This window comes from Lepidochelys kempii, chromosome 7 (assembly GCF_965140285.1).
Source record: "Lepidochelys kempii isolate rLepKem1 chromosome 7, rLepKem1.hap1, whole genome shotgun sequence".
Lineage (NCBI taxonomy): Eukaryota > Metazoa > Chordata > Testudines > Cheloniidae > Lepidochelys > Lepidochelys kempii.
In genome coordinates this window covers 46,930,571-46,955,428 of record NC_136386.1, presented here as the reverse complement: position 1 = coordinate 46,955,428, position 24,858 = coordinate 46,930,571, and the positions used below count along the sequence as shown (strand labels likewise).

The following is a 24,858-nucleotide window of genomic DNA, read 5'->3' as shown; positions in this document are numbered from 1 at the left end:
ATATATCCTGCAGTGGGAGATTTTGATTCATCCTTTTAAACTTGATCTCTCTCCTGAACAATCCAGTGAATCATCCCCAGTGGAGGAGGTGGTGAGTGGATGTGTGAGTGAATATGACTCATGATAAGTGGAAGCAATAAGAATACCTGCTTTTGATCTTTTCATTCCGCTGCTCCTCCAGGATATAGTACAATATCCACTAAGGCCATCAGTCTGCCAGTCCTTGTGTGACACATAGCAGGGAGTGCAAGGTTATTACACTTCCGATGCAAGTGCAACCAGAGGCCACACTTGGCTGCAATTAAAGTTAAGCCCTAGATGTAATTGACATACTAGATGGAAGTACTCTAAATTTCATGGCCTTTGCATGCTTGCTGCCTTACTCTAAAGGTGCTAGAAAAGTGCAGGGTGTGGGCAGTGAATAGATGTGTCTGAGGAGACGTGTGGTTTCCAATATGCAAATATGGCACTTGACTATGCTCCTCCCTTTTTGGCCTTATTCCTGCTACGAGGCAGCATCTTCATTAATGCAAGCTTGGGTTCACCAATGCTCCCTGTCCTGCTGTTCGCTTTTTGCATTGTCGGAAAGCACAGCACCGCTCACCTGCACTGTGCAGAATCCAGCTCTATATGAAGCAGCATCCTCCACCCATCATCTCATTGTTGCTGATGTTATCTTTTTTGTTTTTTTTTCCCCACTCCTTTAAGCATGCCAGGATGTAGCTGTGGAAATCCGGGGCGGGATTGAAGAATTCAGACCATATATCCCACTGATTCAGGGCCTGCGCAATCCTGGCATGCGGAATCGGCACTGGGAGATGCTTTCCAAGGAGATCAACATCAACGTTAAGCCTAAGGCCAATCTGACATTTTCTCGCTGTCTGGAGATGAAGCTGCTGGATCACATTGACAGCATTGCCAAAATAGCTGAGATAGCGGGCAAGGAGTTCTCCATTGAGAATGTGAGGAGAGCATCTAATGAGGGTTTCCTTTCAGTGTCCTAGTTCATGCCCCAAAGTTGTCTCTAGATGGAAGCTTTCCTTATGACAACTCCATGTTACATGAGCATTAAAATTCTCTCTGAGTGTTACAGAAATCCCAGAGAAAAGCAGAATGCAGCTGAGAATCTTGGCATCCTCTCATGACTGGACAAATCCTCTGTATCTGTGTCAGGGAGATTAGACATTGGTATGGTGAATCAGCTACCATACAGTGTGTGTATGAAAACAGGGGAGGGGACTGGATGGCTCAGTGGAGTCATTGGTCATACAGATATCGTCTTTCATCTTCACGTCCCCAGTTCAAATAGGGCCTAAGATGGTCAGGACTGAAAGTCACTTTTTCTTCTGTGAAATGAGTTTGTGAGCTCAGCCCACTTCCCAGTGGGCAGATATCCATACCGCAAAAGCCACCATTACCACGGTCTCTAATGGCGCTGTACTGCCAGACTCAGTGGAGGTGCCATGGCATCAATGGGCATGGAAATGAAGTTACTTTCTCTTCCTTGAAGGTGGTCCTTGAGGAAAGGGTTGAGGCTCTTTGGATGGGGCAGAGGAAATTTGTGCTGCTGCTGAATGTTCTGTGGATTAAATAGATGGCTGTAGTTTCCAGTGTGGAAACCAGCACCTTTCACAGGAACGAACATTCACCTAGTTTTTTAAATGATGGTGTTTGAGAGACATGTAAATGGAGGAAAGCATTATGCAATATCCCTGTACTGAGACCTAAGGTTAAATTGCTTCTCCTCATTTCCCAGGCACTTGATAAGATGGAGAGCGAATGGGTCTCCATCCTGTTCAATGTACTGCCCTATAAAGAGACAGAAACCTTCATTCTGAAGAGCCCTGACGAAGCTTCGCAGCTCCTAGATGATCATATTGTCATGACTCAAAGCATGTCCTTCTCACCATTCAAGAAACCCTTTGAAGACAGGATGAACACCTGGGAAACCAAGCTGAAGATGACACAGGTACCAATTTCCCACCTGCTGCCATGTGGTCAAGGGAGGGATTGGGGCTTTTCAACTCTGTTTGAATAGAAAGAATATGCAGTTGCAACTAAGGAGCTTGGTGCTGTGTAGTTATTCACGGCACATCTGTGCTCAGGGCGTCAGGGGGGCTCTCATAATTCTTCTGCCCTTCAATGGGACAAAGATTCTACCCTGAGTGTAGTTCCTCTCACAGTGAATAGTTCTATTGACTTGCATAGTAGTTAGCACTTTGCCTAGTGATATTCAGGCCCTACCATAGTCAAATTTCAAGTTAAGGGCTTGATTCTGCAAGGTGCTATGCATTCTTGTCCTGATCCTGCAAAGCACTTAAAGCACATGCTTAACTTTTATTAGCATATGAATAGTTCCATTGGACTTTAATGGTCTACATACATGCTTAAAGTTAGGCACATTCTTAAGTACTTTGCTGGTTTCAGGGTAGAAGAGAATGCTGAGCACCTAACAGGGATCACACTCTACTTGATGTTAGTTGTAGATGGGAGCAGGAAAAAAATCCTAATTAGCTAATGTTTGTAGAGTGCTTTGTAAATTCTAGAAGTAGCAGCATTGTTGTTTGTTGTTTATAATTATTTCATTTTACTTATGGGAGCTTACCTGCCCATGTGTGATTGGGCAAGGGGTTGTCAAACCTGCTGTACTTGGCTAAGAAGGACACACAAAGGCACCATTGACCCTATGGAAGCAGGTGATGTGGGAATCTGGCTATATATATATATTGTGTGTTAGTGTGTGTTGTGGCTGTGACACTGTGTGTATGTTTGTCCCTGGCTGCTGTTCTTCCTTTATGCCATTTATTCCTGTCACTAAAGGTACAGGGCTCCACAGAATGATTGCACTGATATTTCTGTCAGGATAGCAAAACTTCTCCATGTATTTCTCCTTTCTCTGATGTAGCAAAAACAGTCTCTGAAGTCCTGAGAGTGAGGGAGATGGCCTTTTAGAATTGAGTGGATCTAAGGGTTGATCAACTTAGTTATTACCAGATGTACTTGTCACATTGGCTGGAGTGTTTCAAAACTGAGTGTCAACCTCAGGGCAGACTGTCAAAAAGCAGGGCAGACACCCCAAACAGATTGTATGTCTTATCATTAGAGTTCATCAACCCAGTAACAAATGTGAACTCCTGACACACTATACAGTCTTACCATAGAGTCACTGACAGTCCTCTTGGGCATTCCAGGCAGCTTGCCTGGGTGTCAAGATCGGACTTAGTGATAGTTGGTTGCCAATACACCAAAGATCACATAAAATTCAGGTTGCTTCCAGTCCCAAAAGACCAGTCACTTACCCCCAGGTCAGTTTGTACCTCAGATCTCACACCAAAGACAATGTCTGTAGCCAATCCTATAGTAAACTAATCAAGGAATTCTTAACTAGAAAAAAGAAATGAGGGAATTATTTACAGGTTAAAGCAGGCAAACACATACAGAAATGAGTTACTGTCTAGGGTTTTAAAAGGTGACAGAGATGTAGCAATCTGTCACACTGAATGTCTGTTGGGGCTAACCCAGGTTGACTCTGGGGATCTCTGCTTCGGTTTCCTAGCTCCAGCCCTGTGAGAGTCCAAACAGCAAAGAGATGAAAAATTTTCACATCAGATATCTTTATTTCCTTCTTCCAGAATTCAAGCTGATGGGATGAGTTCTTTTGCACGTAGCCCGTGCAAGGATGATTTAGCAAAGTCTTTGTATTGTGACATTCCACAATGGCCCATTTAGGTTTGATAGCCCTTCCTGATGGGCAAGAGGTAATACCTTTCATAGGGATTTAGCACTAGGTAAAGTTTCTTATTTGGTGAGTTCCATAGTTCAGAACAAACATTGCACAGCTCTATAGCAAACACTTAAGTATTACCTTATAGCATGGGAAACAGACATTATAAGTTTCAGAGTAGCAGCCGTGTTAGTCCGTATTCGCAAAAAGAAAAGGAGTACTTGTGGCACCTTAGCGACGAACAAATTTATTTGAGCATAAGCTTTCGTGAGCGACAGCTCATTATAAGTAGGATTAATACATGTAGCAACTTCCAAGCATTTTGTAAAGTCTAAAGCCACTGTTATATATCCAATACCCATCTTAACCATACTAACATACACTGCACTGGTTTCCAGGGATGAATTTTTCAGTGCTCAGCTGAGGCCTACAGCCTTGGCAAGAGCTGGCATTTTGTCTGCCAGTGTCACAGTATGGACTATACTTAATTGGGGTTGCTTTAGACTATTTAAAGACCATCTACACATTAAAAATACATGGTAAATTCCATGAGAATTACTGTGGGATTCTATCCATGGGAATAATAACAGATTTCCTTATTGATGGGATCACAACCAAAGCCAAAAGGGGAAATCCTCCTTTAACACTTAGGCAGCTTTGAAAATCTCAGCCTAGGAGATTTGGCCACTGAATTCCTAGTAATTTTAATTGGAATTGGGTATCCAAATCCCTTAAATGACTTTAAAATCTCATATTTAGTGGGTTTCAACTTCATCTACACATTTATTTTATGTATAACTTTGTGAGTGCTCACAGAAGCCTCTCTTTGGCCTGTCTTTACAGAAAAGACACTTAATTATACACCTGTCTGCCCATGCAATATGAAGAACAGTGAGTAAAGTGAACCTGAGAGATCAGCTGCCGGTGAAGTTGAGTGCTCAGCACTTCTGAAGATCAGGCCCCTGTGCTGTGCTTTTCTGTTTTTAAGCTGGCTAAAACACTTTGCTAATTTTTTTTTTAAATTAAAGATTGGGGCCCTCCTGTCTCTAAGTAGCTACTTTGTCCAGCTGCTCATATAATGCTTTATCCTGCATCACTGAAGTTAATGGGAGTTTGGCCACTGATTTCCGTGGGAGCTGGATCAGGCCTACAGGCCCAAACTGTGCCACTCTTACTCACACTGAGCAGTGCCTTGCGCCATGAAGTCTCATTGATTTCCATAGGGTTATATATGGCATACGGTGCTAATCACTGTGAGCAAGTCTGGCACAGGCTGGCCCATTGTTTTTTCCGTAGTTCCCTTAACTCAATATTTTCCTTCTTCCTAAATTACCACGAGGCATGGTATTTTCAAAAGTGCTCAGTCTTGGTTTAACTCTTCTAATGGGAGCAGAGTTCAGCCAGTGTTGGCTCTTCTGCAGATCCCCTCCGAAGGGGTTGTAAGGAAATGACCCTTGCTCTTTATACCTGTGGAAGCTTCTGTCAGGGTGTGGCTGGCACTGCTGCTCTTGATGTATTCACACTCTCAGCAAGTCATCAGGTTGCATTCACTTGCTCCTCCTCTTATATACATGGAGGATTTAGTTAGGATGAACAAATGGTTATTACAAACACAACTGATTTTTCCAGAGTGAATACACTGTTTACCATACGTTGCATTGTGTTCAGCTTGGTGCTCTGGAAGACCCCAGGGTGAAGTTTCTTAGTGTTAAAACCCAAGTCACATAACACTTAGGAGCTTCTTCCTGAAGGCTGCCATCTTCCTGAAGAATGGCTTTGTTTGAGAGATCAGCAATAGGAGATGGTCCAGTGAAGAGGCAGTAAACAGGCCCTGTCTAAACTAAAAATAACGCATGTTTAAATGTGGCCGACAAACATGGTTGTGACTAAATCATGTTATAACGTGACTTATTGTTGCCTGTATGGACAGGACCATGTTTTAATTTAAGAATCTGCCAGGGTTAATATGTGGTTCTTTAACCTCAATATAAGATGGCATTTTTTTCCTGTCACACAGCTGAGGAAAAAACAGAATTTGACTGCATCTGTGTTTAATCAGTTCTTTATAATTTTTGTCCCTGTTTGCCCCTGAGGCTGCTTTGAGCATGTTCTCTCCCCAACCCCGGTGCAGCTCCTCCAGTGCTAGCGATGGCAGGAGCACTGCTGTGGGTCAGATTCAGGCATTCTCATCACTGTCATTGACAGCTGCTCCGATCAGGGCTGGCTGACACAGTAAGTAATAAAACCAGCAGTATCCGGTCCACAGTAGCAGGTGCACCATTGCTAGAGTTGGAGGGGCTGTCTTGATGCCAGAGAAGCACAAGGAGAATTTAAGAAAATCTTCATGTGGACGCAACCTTCAGTATATATTGCCAGCAGCTGAAAGCATGTCACATCCTAGGGACACTCTACAAAGCTTTGCAGGATTCTATGGAGCTTGGAACATCAAGTAAATGAACACTGAACAATGAGATGTTATTTCCATGTCTTAGCTGGTTCTTGAACACCGTGTTCTGAATTCCTTTCAGGCAGTATTTCCTGTGTGTTTTCTTATCTTAAATACTTGGAATTTACTCAAATATTTGATTTGAAATGTTCTTAATTGAAGTTTTCATTGAGCATTGTGCGGACAAGGTCAGACTGAGCTGTTATTGGCAGGAACTGTGTGCCAGCACTTCTCTGGCAGCCACATCAGATTCTGCAGCATTTAAGCTTTCATCTTAAAACATAGTAAAAACTTTGCACTTCCTGTTGCAAAGATAACCACCTTAGGACTAGTTTCAGAGTAGCAGCTGTGTTAGTCTGTATCCGCAAAAAGAAAAGCAGGACTTGTGGCACCTTAGAGACTAACAAATTAGTCTCTCTGGAGCAGCAATGCACCCCATGGGGATTTGATTTATAAAGTGCACTGTGTTGCACATTAATTGGTCCGTGTAGCCCCTGCTGGTATGCAGTAAAGGTTCCCTGGCGTGCCTTAACATAGTACTGTTTGAAACAGCACTTTGTTAAAGCTGACTAGGGAATCTTTAGTGCACACCAGCAAGGTCTGCACAGACCAATTAATACACAAGACATTAGTGTGCTCTAGAAATCACACCCCATAAGGTGCATTACCCCACAATTTAGACAAGCCCTTAATGTGACCTGATGTTGTCCTGTGATCTACAGGCAGACAGAAGGAATAGCTCTAGCAGCTTAATGCTGCACCGTTAAGTCTGTGGCTGTTTTAATGTTTACTTCAATGGGAGAAGGATAGGGCCTATGTACAGATGTGAACCACCCACATTCATCCCAGTGGTGCCTGTTAATAAGAATTTAAATGTCAATGTTGTTAGCAATGAAATAATAGGTAATTATTTTAGTAGAAACAACCAGCTGCTCTGGGTGGATTTTAGTATTGTGGGTGATGTTTTAGGAGAAGATCACCTCTCTTATTTCCAATCTGAGCCCAGGGTATGTAGAGAGGAACTGTTTTAGGAACTGTACTTATTGCAGTAGGCCTCTTGACCTGATTACATGACTTCCCACCAGGATGTCCTAGAGGAGTGGCTGACATGCCAGCGCTCTTGGCTATACCTGGAGCCCATCTTTAGCTCAGAGGACATCAATAGACAGCTGCCAGTAGAAAGCAAACGCTACCAAACCATGGATAGAACCTGGAGGAAGATCATGAAGAATGCTAATGAGAACAGAGAGGTGAGGCTGTGTGTGCTCACATGGCGTGTGTGTGTATGTTTGCATGTGCACACTTGTATACTGCATGCACACATCTTTGCCTGGGTATTACTATCTTAGCATCTTGAGTATAAATTACAATTGAATCCTTTTTTTCCCTCTTGCATTCTTTGTTCACCTGCTTAGATTGCAGACTCCTCAAGGTAGAGACCATGGGCCAAATTCAGTCCTGTTAGAAACAGATTCAGCGATAGTGACTTACCTGCAATTGTGCACACTTATTCCAAAGCTACATTTGTCCCCTTTTTCTATACTTGTCTGTAAAAGCACCATGCACAGGTATGGCACTGCATGAATAATACCCTTGGTCAGGGAAGCTTGCTAAGATTCTTCTTTTAAAATGCTGTTTACAGAGGTCAGGGGTGTTTCTAAACTGTGTGTTGAGCCACTAGCCACGGCTCTGGCACTTCAGTAACTTGCCCACATTTCCACCTCCCCATCAAGGGTGAGCTGCAGAGACCTGCACCTGAGATCTGCCCCACGGTATGCAGTGGGGTGCAAAGTCTGTTGTTTTCCCCTACCTTCCTATACAGCAGAGCCACAGCCTTTAATTTGCTTTGGGTCCTTACAAATAGGGCATCTCGTGACTTGTTCCGTGGGCTAATTCTGTCAGGTGCTTTCACAGCATGACCTGGCTCTATCCTACCACCCACCTCCTGGTGCCTGATTCCCACTTTCACTTTCACCCACCACCTGGCTTCCTCCCCTCACCCCACACTCTGCCTCCTCAGCCCCATTCCTCTGATGCTGGTACCACCATTCTGCACTCTCCTGCTGCCCGGCCCTTTCCTCCACACAGACTGTCATTGTCTGTATTCAGTGTTTGAATGTTGATCACCACTGTTTGGTATCTGGACAAATCCAAAAATGTCGATTTGTCTTATCTCTGAATGTAACTGCCTCTCCTCCCCCACAAAGCTTGTGTCTCTATAGAGCCATGTGAAAAAACTCCTGTGAATGAGTCTCTTTGAGCCCAGCAATAATATCTCTCTGTAGCCAACTTGCCTCCAATGTGGTTATTGAACTAGGACTTAGTATACTGATGCTTTTTTTGATGTTCATGTTCTTTCCAGGTGATTTCCCTGTGTCCTGATCCCAGGCTGCTGGAGAGCCTTCGGAAATGTAATCAGCTACTTGACCTTGTGCAGAAGGGGCTGAGTGAATACCTAGAAACCAAGAGAGGATCTTTCCCCAGGTAATCCGAAGACTGAAGGCCATTCTTAGGTGTGAAGTCAGAGAATCACTCTGATTACGGCTCCTGGGAACAAGTGCATCATTCTTTGTCATCCAAAGCACAATCTCATGGAACTCACATGAGTTTGCAGGTCTCAAGGAGGCTGCTTCCTTTCGATGGAGGGAAAAATAGGGCAGACTGTGTGGACGTGACAACGTGTCATGGACCAGGGTTGAGGTGGGGGTAGTCTGATAGCATCATCACACGCCTGCACCTTTAAACATCAGCATGAGGAAGAGGGGGATGAAGGGAAATGAGGGGAAATTAAATACTCTGGGCCTTATTCTTTTTAGATCTACATCTAGAGTAGTGTTGATCGCAGTACAAAATGGGAGTAAAATACTGCCATTCTGATTGACTGTTGTTTTACACCCACTCTACACTGGTATAAATGACTGCTCCAGGGGAAGCACATCAGAGAGTCAGGCCGTTTTGTGGCAGAGAGACTCTCATTTAACTGGACTATGGTCACTGCTCTTCTGCACCAATGCAAATAATGGATGCTGACCAGCAGGATATCTTGAAGACCACCTCAGTTGCTCTCACCAAAATCTCAGGACTGTTGCCCAGTACGGCCAGGACTGAGCACCAAACCACAGAGCATAGACCAAAATGAACTGCTAGCTCTGTCTCTATTTTCAGGTTCTACTTCCTTTCGGATGATGAATTGCTGGAGATACTGTCTCAGACAAAGGACCCCACTGCTGTACAGCCTCACCTCCGCAAGTGCTTTGAGAATATTGCACGGGTAGGTAAAGCAAGCTATTTCCTCTGGGGCTAGCAGGCATGTCTTGATGTTGGGAGTCACGTATTATGGAAATGTAGAGCAATTCTCAAGCATTGTAGTAAGGGGAGGAGTAGGGTAGGACACAGGCTCGCTGCCTTGTGAAGACAGCACCTGGATTCTTTCAAATAGCCTCTACATCTCCATGTGAAAGAGAAGAGTTGAACTGGCTTTGTTCTCTTCTAAACTGCAGTAAGGTTGCAGATAGTTTTAAATTCTACACTTTTTCTCAGTTGTGATTATCATTAAAACGCATTTCCAACATTCTCAGTGGAGACATATCCACACCACCACCACCACAGCTGGTTGCCTTGTTGGTAGTCTCAGGAGATGCCAAGAACTGAACGGGCCACAGAAGTTGAATTACCCTCTTGGTCCTGGATGTCCCACCTAAATCAGGGTTGAAGCTCACTAACCCAGTCATATGGGGGAAGCTTACACAGCTGATTTGCCTGTTTTATTATTTCTAGAACAATAGCTCTTGACCTTTCCAGAATACTGTACCCCTTTCAAATGTCTGATTTGTCTTGTGTACCCCAAGTTTCACCTCACTTAAAAACTTACAAAATCAGACATAAAAATACACAGCATACTATTACTAAAAAATTGCTGACTTTCTCATTTTTAACACATAATTATAAAATAAATCAGTTGGAATATAAATATTGTATGCACATTTCAGTGTATAGTATACAGAGCAGTATAGACAAATCATTGTGTATGAAATTTTAGTTTGTACTGACTTCATTAGTGCTTTTTTATGTAGCGTGTTGTAAAATTAGGCAAATATCTAGATGGGTTGATCTACCCCTGGAAGACCTTTGAGTACCCCCGGGGTACATGTGGCCCTGGTTGGGAACCATTTCAACTCCAGGACTATCAATCCCACATCTCACACCAGCGCTAAAAATACATCTGATAGTCACTAGCCTGGGAATAGGTGGAAAGGAAGCTTAGTTGGGGGTCTGATGCAAAGCCCCTTGGAATCATTAGAGAGACTTCCATTGACTTCTTTGAGCTTTGCATTGGGTCCTTACACTTTTATTCTTAACTCTGGGGACAGTGGAAGAACAGAATTGAGAGTAAAAAGGATTTACTGATTCCTAGCCATGCAATGAGATGAATTCATCCCATATGTAATTTGTTTCACTTCATTCAAGTTATACCAGAGATGAAGTTGGGCCCCATTCATAAAATCCTCTTTCACTTCATGGAGAGACATGTTGATTTTGCACATGTGTAGTATATTTATTATCAGTAACCACAACCAAATTGTGGGCTGATCTATAAGTAGCCTAAATCAATGTAGCTCTATTGACCTGAATGGAGCTACACAGCAGTCTGGTCCTGTGTGGTTATTTTTGCTGTAGACCTGGAGGCACAGCCGTTTTACTGTCAGTAGGACAAAAATATTACACATATTCATATTGAAACAATGTCTCAATTCCTTGTGTCTTGACCTATGTTGATAGGAAGGCAGGGATAGAAGGGAAACTCTCCACTAATATCGTGCTGTGATTCCCCCATTAGCTGCTCTTCCAGGAGGACCTACAGATCACACACATGTACTCTGCAGAAGGGGAGGAAGTGAAGCTGTTTTTCCCCATTTATCCCACTGGCAATGTGGAGGACTGGCTGCTGGAAGTCGAGAAATCTATGAAGGCCAGCGTGCGGGACAATATTGAAAGATCGATCAGGGTTTATCCACATGTGAGAGTCTTACACCCCATGCTGTTCTTCGGCTCTTCACCTGCAAATACAGGTGGAGTTCAACAGGTGGCATTTGGCATGTCCTGTCTCAAGAGGAAGTGGTCATTGATGACAGCCAGCAGAATTGGTTTTCTTACTCCCTACAGTTTTTATAGTGTAGCCTTTGACCCTGCTATATGATTCCATTTCTACTCCTTGCTCTGTTCTGCTCCCTCCTTGGGATAGGGCTCCCTCTTTTTATCTTCTCCTCCAGTGCTTGGGTCCATCACGCAGTGCAAAGAGATGGTAGTGGTAACATAGGGCCAGATTAATTCCTGAGGCCAATGGATGTACACCAGGGATGAATCTCAGCCATATGTTTCTATGGACGCAGGTAGACAATCAAGATCATACTTTAGATGGTGGTTGGGAGAAAGGAAGTTAAAAAGAGATGGGGCATCAGAAATCTCAGGCATTATTATACTCTAGAATCTGATGCTCCAATAAACTGGAATTCGCTGTAGGATTGGAAGCTTGTTCTGCTGGTTCCCATAGATTCCCAGTCTTCACCTGCCTTTGGCAGTTCTCCACATCTTGCATAGCCCAATGATCTGTTGCAGAGAAGGCACCTAAGCATCCATTGTCTGGATGCCCAGCATCTTAGGGAAGCTTTTTCATTGCAACTGGAGAAAATAGGGTAGACAACTAAGTAGAAATTGTTATATGTGACATGGAATTGGATAGGTTCCAGGAATAGGGCATGAGACAAGGGATCATGAAAGAAAACATATTCATAGTGCTTATTACCAATATAATGTATGTGTGTTTTTTTTAAAGACACCACGTTGTTCATGGGTCTTGCAGTGGCCTGGGCAGGTGACCATTGCTGGCTGTCAAACTTTCTGGACAAAGGAAGTATCTGAGGCCCTGGAGGTTGGGGATTTGTCCACCAGACTGTTTCCACAGCTGAGTGCTCAGGTAGGAAAGATGAATAAGTGCAGACCAGGTTTAGATTTCTCCACACAGAGACCTGGTCTTTTATCACCTTCTACGTGTAAAACAGTTCTGACTTCAAATCAGTCAACAGCCATAACCTGAGATACTGATGCATCAGTATCTAGAGAAATTTTTCAAAGTTAGGTCAATTGTTTTCAACAGCATGTTACATTAGTATGTGAAATAACTGAACTCCAAAGGTAGTGGGAAAAATACTGAATGCAGTAAAATGAGATCTCTAAGAGTTCTGCCATTGTTTTCTTAACCTGCACATAACTCATCAAGCATATGACCTTATCAGAGCTATGTTCCCATAACTTAATCATGCTCTAGCATGGCACTATGGGATACTGTCCTTCTGGAGGTCCTATGTCCTATGTAACCATGGGGTATTTCATCAGTGCACCCACACCCTGCCCTAAGTCACAGTTCAATATCTTATATGAACAGTGATACCTCCCAGCATCTGAATGCCTTGCAATCTTGAATGTATTTATTCTCACAATACCCCTCAGAGGCAGGGCAGTGCTATTATCCCATAGTACAGATGGGAACTGAGGCAGAGAGAGACTGAGTGGCTTGCCTAGTGTCACAAAGGAAGTCTTTGGCAGAGGAGGGAATTGAACCTGGGTCTTCCATGGTCCAAATTAGTGCCCTATCTACTGGGCCATCCTTCCTTTCCTCCTTCCGTCCTCGTTTAGTACAGGGGTTCTCAAACTTCATTGCACCGCGACCCCCTTCTGACAACAAAAATGACTACATGACCCCAGGAGGTGGGACCAAAGCCTGAGCCTGCCTGAGCCCCACCCCCCAGGTATGGGGGTGGGAGGCACAAAGCTGAAGCCCAAGGGCTTAAGTCCCAAGCAGGGGGTCTGTAATCTGAGCCCCAGTGCCCAGGGCTGAAGCCCTCGGGCTTCAGCCCCGGTGGTGGGGCTCGGGCTTCAATCCCATGCCCCAGCAAGTCTAAGCCAGCCCTGGCGACCCCATTACAGTGGGGTCCCTACCCACTTTGAGGTCCCACAGTTTGAGAACTGTTGGTTTAGTACCTTGTTGGTTAGAGAATAGAAGTCAGAATGCAGTTCAGGGCCAGTTCTGACTAGCGTCCCTTTCCTTGCACAGCTAAGTGATCTGGTAGCCCTTGTTCGAGGAAAGCTGTCGAGGATGCAGCGAACAGTGTTGTCAGCTCTCATTGTGATTGAAGTCCATGCCAAGGATGTCGCTGCTAAGCTGGTTGAGGAGAATGTGATGAGTGAGAATGATTTTGAGTGGATCTCTCAGCTCAGGTAAGGGAAACAGCCATCAGACCTGGTCTGGATTCCCTGGCCACCATCCATTATCATTACCTATCGGCAGTATCAGTAACATGGAGGGAAATCAAGTGTGTTTGCATAGTGTGTCTATTTAAGACTAATCTTAGCACCAAGTGGATTGAATGTCTTAGGAGTATATCATAGTCAGTTACACCATCACGACTGGTCATCTGTAACCCAGTTCATGCCTGCCTCTGTCAGGATACGTTAAGACAGACCCAGGCTCTGGGGCATTTTCTCCTTGCATGTGATACATGGATTAGACTGTGCCACGACAGTCTAAAGGTCTGCCCATGCCCAGTGGGGAGGCATGATTCTTGACAATGTCATCAGATGTCCTGACCCGTGAGGATCGTAGACATTCCCGTTGCACAGCACCTCCTGCTTACAATTGTTTCCTGGCACCCAGAGAAGTCAGGATTGTCCTTCCAGCCAACGCCACTGCCTTCCTAAAGCAATTACTTATTACCTCTGCCCCAGTGCTGAGGTGACACATGTCTCCTAGGGCCTGGAGTGCAGTGAATTTTATCAGCCACAAACAGTGTCCCTTTTAGCTCTTGCTGTTATTGTACCCCTGCCAGTACTTGTTTGTCTTTGAGATTCCATTTTCACTCACCATTAGATACTACTGGACAAGGAATGATCTGTACATCCGAGCAGTGAATGCTGAATTCATCTATGGCTATGAATATTTGGGAAACAGTGGACGCCTGGTCATCACACCCCTCACTGACAGGTACAGATTATTCAGAGAATAATACCTAAGCGTCTAAGTAGTTCTGGGTGAACAGATTTTATTTAAACCCAGGATCTTCCTCTGCCAGGTTTACTCATGCTGAGCAGCACTTAATTACACAAGTAGCCTTGGGACTGTTTGTATACGCAGGTGTTACTTGAGATAAGGTAGATTGGGCCCTTACTGACGTTGGATCTACAGGATTCCTAATGATCCATGCTCCCATCAACCAGTTAAAGATTTATGCTGTGGCATGATTCTTAGTGAACTGCTCTGAGACATATAAAAAAATCCATCTGAATTACAAAGGGCTCATTCTATTCTTGGTGATTACACACCCTTGGACAGATAAACCAGTACCATGGAGTATGTGTGTTTCCTAGTAACGATAATAATAATACTTAGCTTTCTTATAGTAATCATACTCCTTACAGACAGCCCAACAGACAGTGAATTTCCATCAGACTGTACAAAAGTACAAAGACTGTACTGCAACTCCCATTAATGTTAACAGAAGCCGCTTAGCTAAATCCCTGTACACTTTGCTAAATATGTAAGTAAAGCTCTCTGAATAATATGGGATGGATTTCCAGTGATCATGCCAGGCAGATAGATAGAACAGATCACCTTAAATAATTAAATGGGATCTACAGTTCTTAAGCCCAAGTAGGAACACTTCTAATGCTCTCTGGTTTCTTCATTGCTGTAGGTGCTACTTGACACTTACTGGAGCCCTGCATCTAAAATTTGGAGGAGCACCTGCAGGACCTGCTGGAACAGGCAAAACAGAAACAACTAAAGATCTGGGGAAAGCTCTAGCTATACAGACAGTTGTGTTCAACTGCTCCGACCAGCTTGACTTCATGGCTATGGGAAAATTCCTGAAGGGACTAGCCAGGTGCAAAGAGTGGTTTGGGAAAAATAAATTGCCACCTGTGCCCTACAAGGGGGCGGGAGGGGGGAGGTGCTGGCATCCTGGACGGGGGCCTTGGAACGATAGCCACAAGGGAGAGAGGGGAGCTGTGGCATAGCGTTAAGGCAGAATGAAGGGGGCCTTCCTGCATTGTTTTAATCTAGGAGCTTTGCAGTTCCAAAGCTAATGAGTGATGGGACGGCTGCAGGATGCTAGCCTTATGCCTGTTGGAAGGAAAGATAGAGGCATTGTTGTGCCAGTATAAAGGAACAGTTGGATTCTTGTCAAGCAAAAATAAAATGCATTGCACCATTTTCATTTGAAGCTGTCTACAAATGCTACCAGCTCAAATGTAGGTCTTTGACCCTATGCATACTATCTTACATGTCCAGCTAGGGTCAGTCCTCAGCAGAAGAGAACCTGCTGACCCTAGCCATGACTGAGTAGCCAGGAGAGCCTGTTGTGGGTCCCAAGGAATCCTTATAGAATTGGCCCCCTGTTCTCTGCATAACAAACAGAGCTGGTCCAATTGTGCATTGCACACATGTAGCCAATGCATTCCAATATCCTTCCCAGACCTTTTTTTGCAAGCAGTTTTATGTCTTTTTTTGAACATCCCTAATGATGAGAGCATCTCTCTCATACACAGACTTCTCTTCTTGGAATGCAATACAGGCATCTTAGATGTCTAAATTATGTCAGCTGCGCCCACATTATGGGTACAAAATGAGAGGTTTAGTTGATGTCCCTTTCAATAGCAGGCCTGTCATATGCTGTGTTTGTATCAGGCTGCCCATGTGGTTACCTCTCCAGGTAACCATGGTGTAGTATCCTAGAAGCAATGCTGAGAACTGTTGGATTCATTTCCTGCCTCTCTCTCACATGGCCACCCACACACAGAACTGATACTTTGGACTGGTTGAACTGCTAGAATTTCTCCCTATCTCTGTGTTCCTGACACTTCTCTGGTTTTCCCTTCCCTGCTCAGCTCCGGAGCGTGGGCTTGCTTTGATGAGTTTAACCGCATTGATGTTGAGGTGCTTTCTGTAGTGGCTCAACAGATCACAACCATTCAGAAGGCCCAGCAGCAAAGGGTGAGTCTTCAAAAATAGAGAAGGGCAATCTAGACGTTGTCCTTTACTTCTCTGTCCTATATTAGGTTCTCATCTTAGAGCCAATGTGAACACTTAGTGGAACAGATGAGACTGTGCTACCATTCCTGATGGCCTCCACTGCCATGCAAGAAGGAAGATGTACTATTGTGACTAGGTACAAGCCAGCATGGTTGCTCATAAGTGATTGCAGGAATTCACGGTGTGTTATCCGGACTCCAGATATTTCCAAAGCAACCCACACACACACACACCTCTGAATTCTTGGTCCCATATGGAGAGTCAGCAATCAGTAATTCTAATAGCCTACCTCTGTGCTGCTCCTGGGAGGACTGATAAAGGTTAAGATCCAAAGTGCTTGACATTGGGTTAGTATTAGAAACTTGCTTGCAATAAATTCTGCTGCTTTATCCACCACCTGAAACTGTCCCCTCTCTCTTAAAAGGGATTTCAGGCTTTTTCTTGCCTCATGCTACAAATTAATTCTGCCCCCAATTTACAGACAGAATAAATGTGAAGGCAGCTGTCTGTTTATAGCTGGGGGTTGGAAGCTCTTCATGAGCAAAAGAAATATTGTAAGTGATCAGTAAATCTTCTGTGTAAGAGCTGGGCTCTTCATAAAAGGAGGAGAAATACTGCTCCTAAGACTGAGTTTCTGTATGGGTGCTGGAGCTAGTGCTTCATACCAGTGGGGTGACCCATACCTGTCCCCAGTAGCTAATTTCAATACAGAGAGGAAAGTGGTTGTTTTTCTGGTACAGAGGAAGATCCTGTCATTTTCTTATTTAATTCCAGAGTCCCTGCCTTTGTTTATTGGGCATGGCCATGTTTTGGTTTTCTAGGTGGACCGCTTCATGTTTGAAGGAGCTGAGATCCCTCTGGTCCCGTCCTGTGCAGTCTTCATCACCATGAACCCTGGATATGCTGGACGCACTGAATTACCAGATAATTTAAAGGTCAGTAAACATCATCACTGCACTAGCACAGAGAGGGAGGATGGTTCTGTGGTCTGCTAGTCTGATTTGGGAGACTAGGGTCCAATTCCCTGTTCTGCCACAGTCTTCCTGTGTGACCCTGGGCAAGTCATTTAGTATCTCAGTGCCTCAGTTCCCCACCTGTAAAATGGGGATAATAGCTCTGCCCTGTCTCTCAGGGATGTTGAGAAGATAAATACATTAAAGATTACTATGATACTATGGAGATGGGGGCAAAATAAGGACCTAAACTACCCAGATAATTACTGAAAATTAATATATTCTGTAGCTCACCCTCAGGGATGAGAGTTGGATATAACTACCCACTTGGGATTATGGCAAGTCGCAGGAGTTGAACAGACTAAGATATAAGGGATTGAGATACCTAACATTTAATAAGGGAAGCCTGTGGCTGCTGTTCCATACAGTAAAGAGGCATCTTAGAGTGGGCTGACCTGGGGATTTAGCAGCAGCCCGGCATGGAAAACTCAGTTTCAGGAACAGTTTACTGACTTCTTGGTTTACTGTCTCTAGAGGGGATTTAAAAGAATGACACAGCTCATGATTACAATGTCTTGTGGCTACAATACCTTTTGTCCAGGCACACAAATTGCCCAGGTGTTGTGGAGACTCCTTGCTACCTCCAGTGAAATTGCACCACCTGAGCACGAGTGTTTGCATTATTTCCTGATGGACCAGTGCCCTGCCAGGGTGTACAGGAGGCCATGTGCACTGCAGTAGCCCTGGCATAGCCAGTCCCACAGCTCCATCTCACAATGCCATACACCCTTTAGCAAGCATGAAAACTGAGATGCTTGCTGAGGCTGTTCTCTTCCCTGCTGGGGAAATGGCTGGAAAAATACTCAGCGCACAGTGGATGCAATAAGAAAAATAAAACATAGTTAGAAACATCCAGATCTCCCTCTCCAAAGAGCCGAGCAATTTTGGGGGCTCAGCTGGAGACACCTTAAAGGGCCTGATTTCCTAAGTGTGCTGAGTGCCCGCCCTCTGAAAATCCAATCAGGCGTGTCAAGTTGGGCTTCCAGAAATGGAGGCACCTAAAATCACTACCTTCTTTAGAAAACACAGGCCCTTAACTTTACAAACTTCATAATGACTGTGAAAGAAGCAAACAGGTTTTCTTGTTGCTTGCACCTGAGCTGAGTGTGGCCTGACCTGGCTTGTGGGTCCAGGTGAGCCTGTGGCACAGATAGTTAAAAATTAATCAGTTATAACAATGTGTTATTGAGAAACACTAAACCTGCAACTCCAAAATGCCATTTTTATGCTGTACCTTTTCAGAATAGAACTCCACCTTGGTATTTACACTGTTAATAGTGAAACTGTGGATTGTGCAAAGTCTGAGGCCAGAGTCACTGAAACTGTAAATTGCTCCTCCCTGCCCCACCTGGTGACCCGCCAGAGATTTACCCGAAGAGAGGGCACAAGGTGTTGCAGCTGCTGCCCTCCTCCAGGATTTTAACTGGAATAGGGCAGCTATCCATTGTGGTTGGGGATCCATAGGAGTCCACCTGTGGAGGCTGCTGGGGAGATGGACTGAATCAGTCTGTTCTCCGGCTGTCCAGGCTATGCCTTCTCCTCCACCACCATTGTGTTCTATGTGAATAGCACTGATCTCCACCAGACCTCCCAGAAAAGGGGAGCTTGTGTGGCTTTTTTGTGCAGCTTACCCACCCCAGCTTAGCTAGCATGGACTGAGGTGTGATTCCGAACCATGGTGTCCTCCTTAGAGAACAATGTATCCAGTATTGTAAGAAATGGACAACGCTGTGCTTCTGCCAGTCAGTGTAGCAGGGTGGTTGGTGATCTGGGCATGTCCATGCCACAAGAGATAAGAGAAGATGCTTTTGGTAGGATTCTAGGATCATTTTGATATCAAAAACCACATCTGTAAGTAAACACTGAGACTGGGACAGATCCCTGTTGCGGTCCAAATACAAGACAGAACAAGGCTTTAAGCAAGCAAGCAGGCTGGTCTGCCTTGTGAGCTTTCCACCCTCTCTTTTATTTCTCTCCCTCCTCCTGCGCATTACATACTCCAACAGATAAAAGGAATACACTGGCTTTGTTTAATATTCTTATTTACCAATATCTATCTACCGCATTCCTTGCTCTCGGGCCTTGAGCCCAGTACTGGGAGGCTTCCCACGGTTCATGAAATCTGGGCGAGTTTCCAAGGTTCATGCCCTTGAGAGAAGCCGTGTGTGTACTGCTCCTACACAACACTCAGGGTGTGCCCTGAATGTTGTCAAGTGCATGAACCCTGCCTGAATCCTTCATCCCCTCCTTTTTTGTTTATTTGTGCTCGGCCATCTCATGGTAGCCATCAATTTGCTTTTGCAAGCCGTTAACTCCCGGACAGACAAGGTCATAACTCGTGGAGCCTGCCAGGGCAGTTCTTGACAAAGTCTTAACAAAAAGGAAATACATTGCGCACAGCAACAGCAAAAAATAAGCCCAAGAAGGTAAAATGTAGTTGGCCGGGCCCCAATTAGCCATGCTAGAGTACTGGGAAGAGAGGTTCGCGTAAGCAGCGAGCATCGTCTCATTCCCTATTTCCTCAGGGTGATGACATACTGGAATAAGGCACGTACCTAACAATTCTTCAGCTGCTACAAAATCAAATAAACAAAAGTGGGTAACATTTGCTATTGAAGCCAATCTTTCCCATAGGTTATGTCATTCGGGCCCATAACGGAGGAGACGCTCCTGAGTCAACCCCTACAGGAAATAGCAGGCACATAAGGCACACAATCAATACAAAATTAGCAGTGATTTGGGCGAGAATGGCCACAAACAGAGTCTCAGGAGTCTCTGGCTGTTGGTTTGCTGCCAGTCTTCATTGAGCCGCGGCGACCAATGCTTTCACTGCTCCCCATGTCACGGGCTGGCTTGGGACGGTACGTCTCCTCCGTCTCCGTCCCGCCATTGTCGACCCAGGAGGCACCGCGATCTCCTCCCAGGTCAGCTGAAACTCCAGTATGGAGTTCGACAGCCCCCGGTGCCACGCCATGCTGTTTCAGTGCCAGTCGCAGACACTGGGCCGGAACCCACAACGGTCCTGCAGGGAGAGACACAGCAGCATATCCCCAACCCCAAGTAATTAAAGGTACTGGGCCCAACCATTGCGGATTGGGCAGCTGACGGTAATAGACATGCGGTCTTTCCAGTACCTCGGACTTATGAAAATGCCAATCCGCGGGGGTCTGCTGATCTGTATTCAGTGTTAAATTACTTAAAGTAAACAAAAGGACATGCAATTGTTGCTGAATGTCTCCTAAGGTTCGGAGACGCAGCTCCCCTTGTTTTAATTGTTTGTCAAGCAAGGTTTTAGTGTGCGATTTGCACGTTCAACAATAGCTTGGCCTGTGGAATTATAAGGGAGCCCGTGTTTGAGATGGACGTCCCATTGGGCACAAAAGGTGGAGAGGGCTGTGGAGCAATAGGCTGGGGCATAATCCGTTTTTATCTTGCTCGGGCCACCCATGACAGCAAAACAGGCTAGCAAATGGTGAATAACTTTGGGAGTGGCTTCCCCATGCTGTGGGGTCGCCCAGAGGAATCCCGAATAGGTATCAATGGAAACATGTAAAAACAAGTAGGGACGGAATTGTGGCACATGAGTGACATCCATTTGCCAAAGCTGATTCGCTGCAGTACCTCTGGGGTTAACGGCATAAGAAAAGGTAGGGGCAGCAGCGGCACAGTGGGGGCAGGAACGAACAATAGAATGTGCATAATCAGCAGGAATGTGAAACTGTCGGGCCAAAACAAAGGCAGACTGATGAAAAAAGGAATGGCTTTCAATGGGGTCAGAAAAAAGGGAATTTACCTGACCACGTAATGCGCGATCAGCGCACGCATTGCCCTCAGTAAGTAGCCCAGGCAGAGGGGTATGACTGCGAATATGAGCAACAAAATAAGGGAAATTACGAGTGGTGATGAGATATTGTAAGGACAAAAACAGGCGGAGGAGGTCCGCATCAATCTGAGGGGTTATGACGGCAAGGGGTAAATGATCAATTACCTGATAAACATAATGCATGTCCACAATCAAATTAAAGGGACAATCAGCAAAAAATTGAAAGGCCAAAATAACAGCAGCTAGTTCCAAGGACTAGTGAAGCTCTCCAAGCGCTGTGCATGCAAATATTGTTGTACAAGTGAATGAAGTGCTTTCAGCTTTTCTAGGGGGAGGGGCCATTGGTCAATCCATACAGGCTCTAAGGATTGCCATACCAATGGTAATGCGGAGGGCAAGGTGGGTGGGGGAGGGTTTTGGGCCATTATATATTAATATCGAGGGTGGTGTCCAGCTTTACAAGTAAGTCACGGCCCCAAATATTGAGGTGGACAGGGAGCACAAAAGGGCGGATCGTAGCAAGGGCATGGCCTCCTGGTTTAGAGACCATGACCCAAGACAAACTTTGGCGCCCGGGTTTGCTACCCCGGAACCCCCACAACTCTTTAGAAGGAACTGTTGGCCAACTGACTGGCCAGTCCTGATCACAAATCACCGTAACGTCAGCTCCAGTGTCCACCAGCCCTGTAAAAGGAACATTATTTAAGAGAAGTGTTAACTGAGGTTTCAAGGGGCAGAGCGACATTGTTAGAGCAACAAGTGGAGAGGACGTGTCGTGAGGCGGCGACTGAGACAGCGTCGATCCAAAGCCGCCTCCGTCCCAGGCTCGATCCTCTGCAGCTGGCACCTGATAGGGGACTAAAATCAATTGTGCAATTGACCGTCCACGTGGGAGTGACTGCAGAAGATGGGTCCACACCTGAACCTTAATAACGCCGGTGTAATCGGCGTCAATGACCCCTGGGATGACAAAAAAAACCTGTTTCCCAGCGTGTGAGCACGGGAGAACCAGACCCACAAATCCGGCAGGGAGAGGTCCCGTCAACTGTGTAGGTATGGCGCAAACCTCCCCCGGCAACTGAAAATCAGCATCCTCCTGCATAATCAAATCAAGCCCTGAACTTCCGGCAGTCGCCGCCCTCATGGAGTCTATGGATTTTAAGGCAGAGGGACAGTCGTCTGAGTGGGGAACACCCCCGTTTGGCCCTGGGTTCGGGGGGGACCCGTCGTGCGGTTTCCCGACCCGCTACAACACTGATTAGCCCAGTGATAGCCCTTCCGACATTTGGGGCACTTCTTTAAGGGGCAGGCGGGCGCCGTCGATGAGCGGCACTCCCGCTGAAAGTGACCCTCCTTACCACAGCGATAACAACGCTTCCCCTCCTTCCCGCTTTTCCGCAGGGCGGCGGCCAGAACCCCAGCTTTATGTGCTTGTGTGCCGATGTTCTGGCACGCCCGCAGCATGTCCGACAGCTCTAGAACGTCAGCGGCTTGTGCCGCCTGGAGAGCACGGCGGCAATCCTCGTTTGCATTTTCAACCGCCATTTTTAACAGAATCTCCTGAGCTGCCGCAGGGTTATCCACCTGTCGGAGGATAGCCTCCTGCAATCTGTTGGTAAAATCCATAAAGGACTCTGATGCACCCTGACGGATACTGGCAAAGCTTTTGGTAGGCTTGCCTGAATCCGGGACCTTCCGGAAAGCATGCTGGGCGCAGGCAGAAATAATGGGGAAGACAGCCTGCTGGAGTTGAGACTGCATCTGAACGGTAGCAAACGGGCCCTCCCCTGCTAACTGCTCATAAGTGACACCTTGTACTATATATACCTGGGCTTGGCGTTCCGCCATCTGCCGATACTCACTAAGCCAAATAACATACTGACTGGGCATCAGCATCATGCGCAACAGCGCCTTCCAATCTTCAGGGACCAGGGTGTACCCAGTACCTAGCCCTTCAAGGAGACCACATACATACATGCTAGTGAGGTCAAACTCGCGAATCGCTTTCTTTACCTCTCTGGTCACCGAGTAAGGCAAACTGACCCAGTTTGCAAGCTGGTTGCCCTGGCCATCATCCTGCCAGGTCACCAGGCAAACTGAGACCAGATCAGCTAATTCCTCTGCTGTAAGATCTGGGTGAGTCTTCGCTGTGTGAACCATTTGTTGCACCAGCGAAAGCCCCTGAGCAGACGTGGATGAACCCCCCGGGGGGCGCCGGAGCATGGGGCCCCACGGGGGGACGGTGACCACTCACCGGCTCTAGAGGGGAAGACAAAGGAGGCGGCAGTAATTGAGGCACTGGGGGTGAAGCAGGGGGAGGGATGGCTGCAGGAGCGGACGGGGGTGGCGAGATCAGCAGCCCCTCTATTGGCACGGGAGAGGGTCTTTCCGAGGTGACACACTGTGTCGCATCACCAGAAGGGGGGATGGCTGCAGGAGCGGACGGGAGTGGCGAGATCACCAGCCTCTCTATTGGCGCAAGGGAGGGCCTTTCCGAGGCGACACGCTGTATCACGTCGCGGCAGAGGTGCCAGGCATGTAAAGCCTGCACGGGCGCCTGAGGCTCTTTGTGCAATGTCTGGCCCAACCACTCCCAGTCCACTAGCTTAAGGGTTCCGGCTTCAGGGTACCACGGGCATTGGGCACTCACCTCCTGTAGCAGGAGAGTGAGTTCTCGAGTGGGGCAGTCATGCTGAGCCTTACTAAGCAAATACTGTAGCTCATTGCAGTGTTGCACTTGCAAAGCAGAGAGGGAGCTTCTCATACTTACCACGACGAAAAATACTCACTGGGATCCGCGAAGCGGATGAGTGACACGTCTGAAACCCTTGCCGGGCGAGGTGAGTGCTGAGGGCCCCATGTTTGGGCGCCAGTTGTTGCGGTCCAAATACAAGACAGAACAAGGCTTTAAGCAAGCAAGCAGGCTGGTCTGCCTTGTGAGCTTTCCACCCTCTCTTTTATTTCTCTCCCTCGTCCTGCGCATTACATACTCCAACAGATAAAAGGAATATACTGGCTTTGTTTAATATTCTTATTTACCAATATCTATCTACCGCATTCCTTGCTCTCGGGCCTTGAGCCCAGTCCTGGGAAGCTTCCCACGGTTCATGTCATCTGGGCGAGTTTCCAAGGTTCATGCCCTTGAGAGGAGCCGTGTGTGTACTGCTCCTACACAACACTCAGGGTGTGCCCTGAATGTTGCCAAGTGCATGAATCCTGCATGAATCCTTCAGATCCCACAGAAAAGTGTTAAAAAAAGAACTCGATAAATTCATGGAGGATAGGTTCATCAGTGGCTATTAGCCAGGATGGACAGGGAGGGTGTCCCTAGCCTCTGTTTGACAGAAGCTGGGAATGGGTGACAGGGGATGGATCACTTGATGATTACCTGTTCTGTTCATTCCCTCTGGGGCACAGGATACTGGGCTAGATGGACCTTTGATCTGATCCAGTATGGCTGCTTTTGTGTTCTTATGTTCTAAAGCTCCTGCTGCAGCCCAGGAATAGAATTCACACAGGTCTAGACCTGCTGGAGGAGGGAGCACTGGTGTCTTCATCCTGTCCTAATGGATTTGTATGTTCCAGGCTCTCTTCCGTCCTGTGGCTATGATGGTTCCAGATTACTCCATGATTGCAGAGATTTCTCTCTATTCCTTTGGGTTCAATGAAGCCAAGGTCCTAGCAAAGAAGATCACCACTACATTCAAACTGTCATCGGAACAGCTCAGCAGCCAGGTCCGTGACTTCTTGATATATAGCCTTTTCTAA

At 46.1% G+C, this 24,858-nt stretch overlaps 1 protein-coding gene across 2 annotated transcripts in view; it reads left to right on the top strand.

Moving 5' to 3' along the window:
* DNAH1 (dynein axonemal heavy chain 1) overlaps positions 1-24,858 on the top strand; it is a 141,332-nt gene that overhangs the window by 42,350 nt on the left and 74,124 nt on the right. For both annotated transcript variants that reach the window (XM_073352527.1, XM_073352533.1), the window contains 13 exons: positions 709-962; positions 1,757-1,969; positions 7,256-7,420; positions 8,533-8,654; positions 9,336-9,441; positions 11,008-11,187; positions 12,004-12,144; positions 13,282-13,445; positions 14,095-14,208; positions 14,918-15,106; positions 16,110-16,215; positions 17,076-17,189; positions 24,676-24,825. In XM_073352527.1, the coding sequence (XP_073208628.1) occupies positions 709-962; positions 1,757-1,969; positions 7,256-7,420; positions 8,533-8,654; positions 9,336-9,441; positions 11,008-11,187; positions 12,004-12,144; positions 13,282-13,445; positions 14,095-14,208; positions 14,918-15,106; positions 16,110-16,215; positions 17,076-17,189; positions 24,676-24,825 (2,018 nt within the window). The remainder of the gene's footprint in view (positions 1-708; positions 963-1,756; positions 1,970-7,255; positions 7,421-8,532; positions 8,655-9,335; positions 9,442-11,007; positions 11,188-12,003; positions 12,145-13,281; positions 13,446-14,094; positions 14,209-14,917; positions 15,107-16,109; positions 16,216-17,075; positions 17,190-24,675; positions 24,826-24,858) is intronic.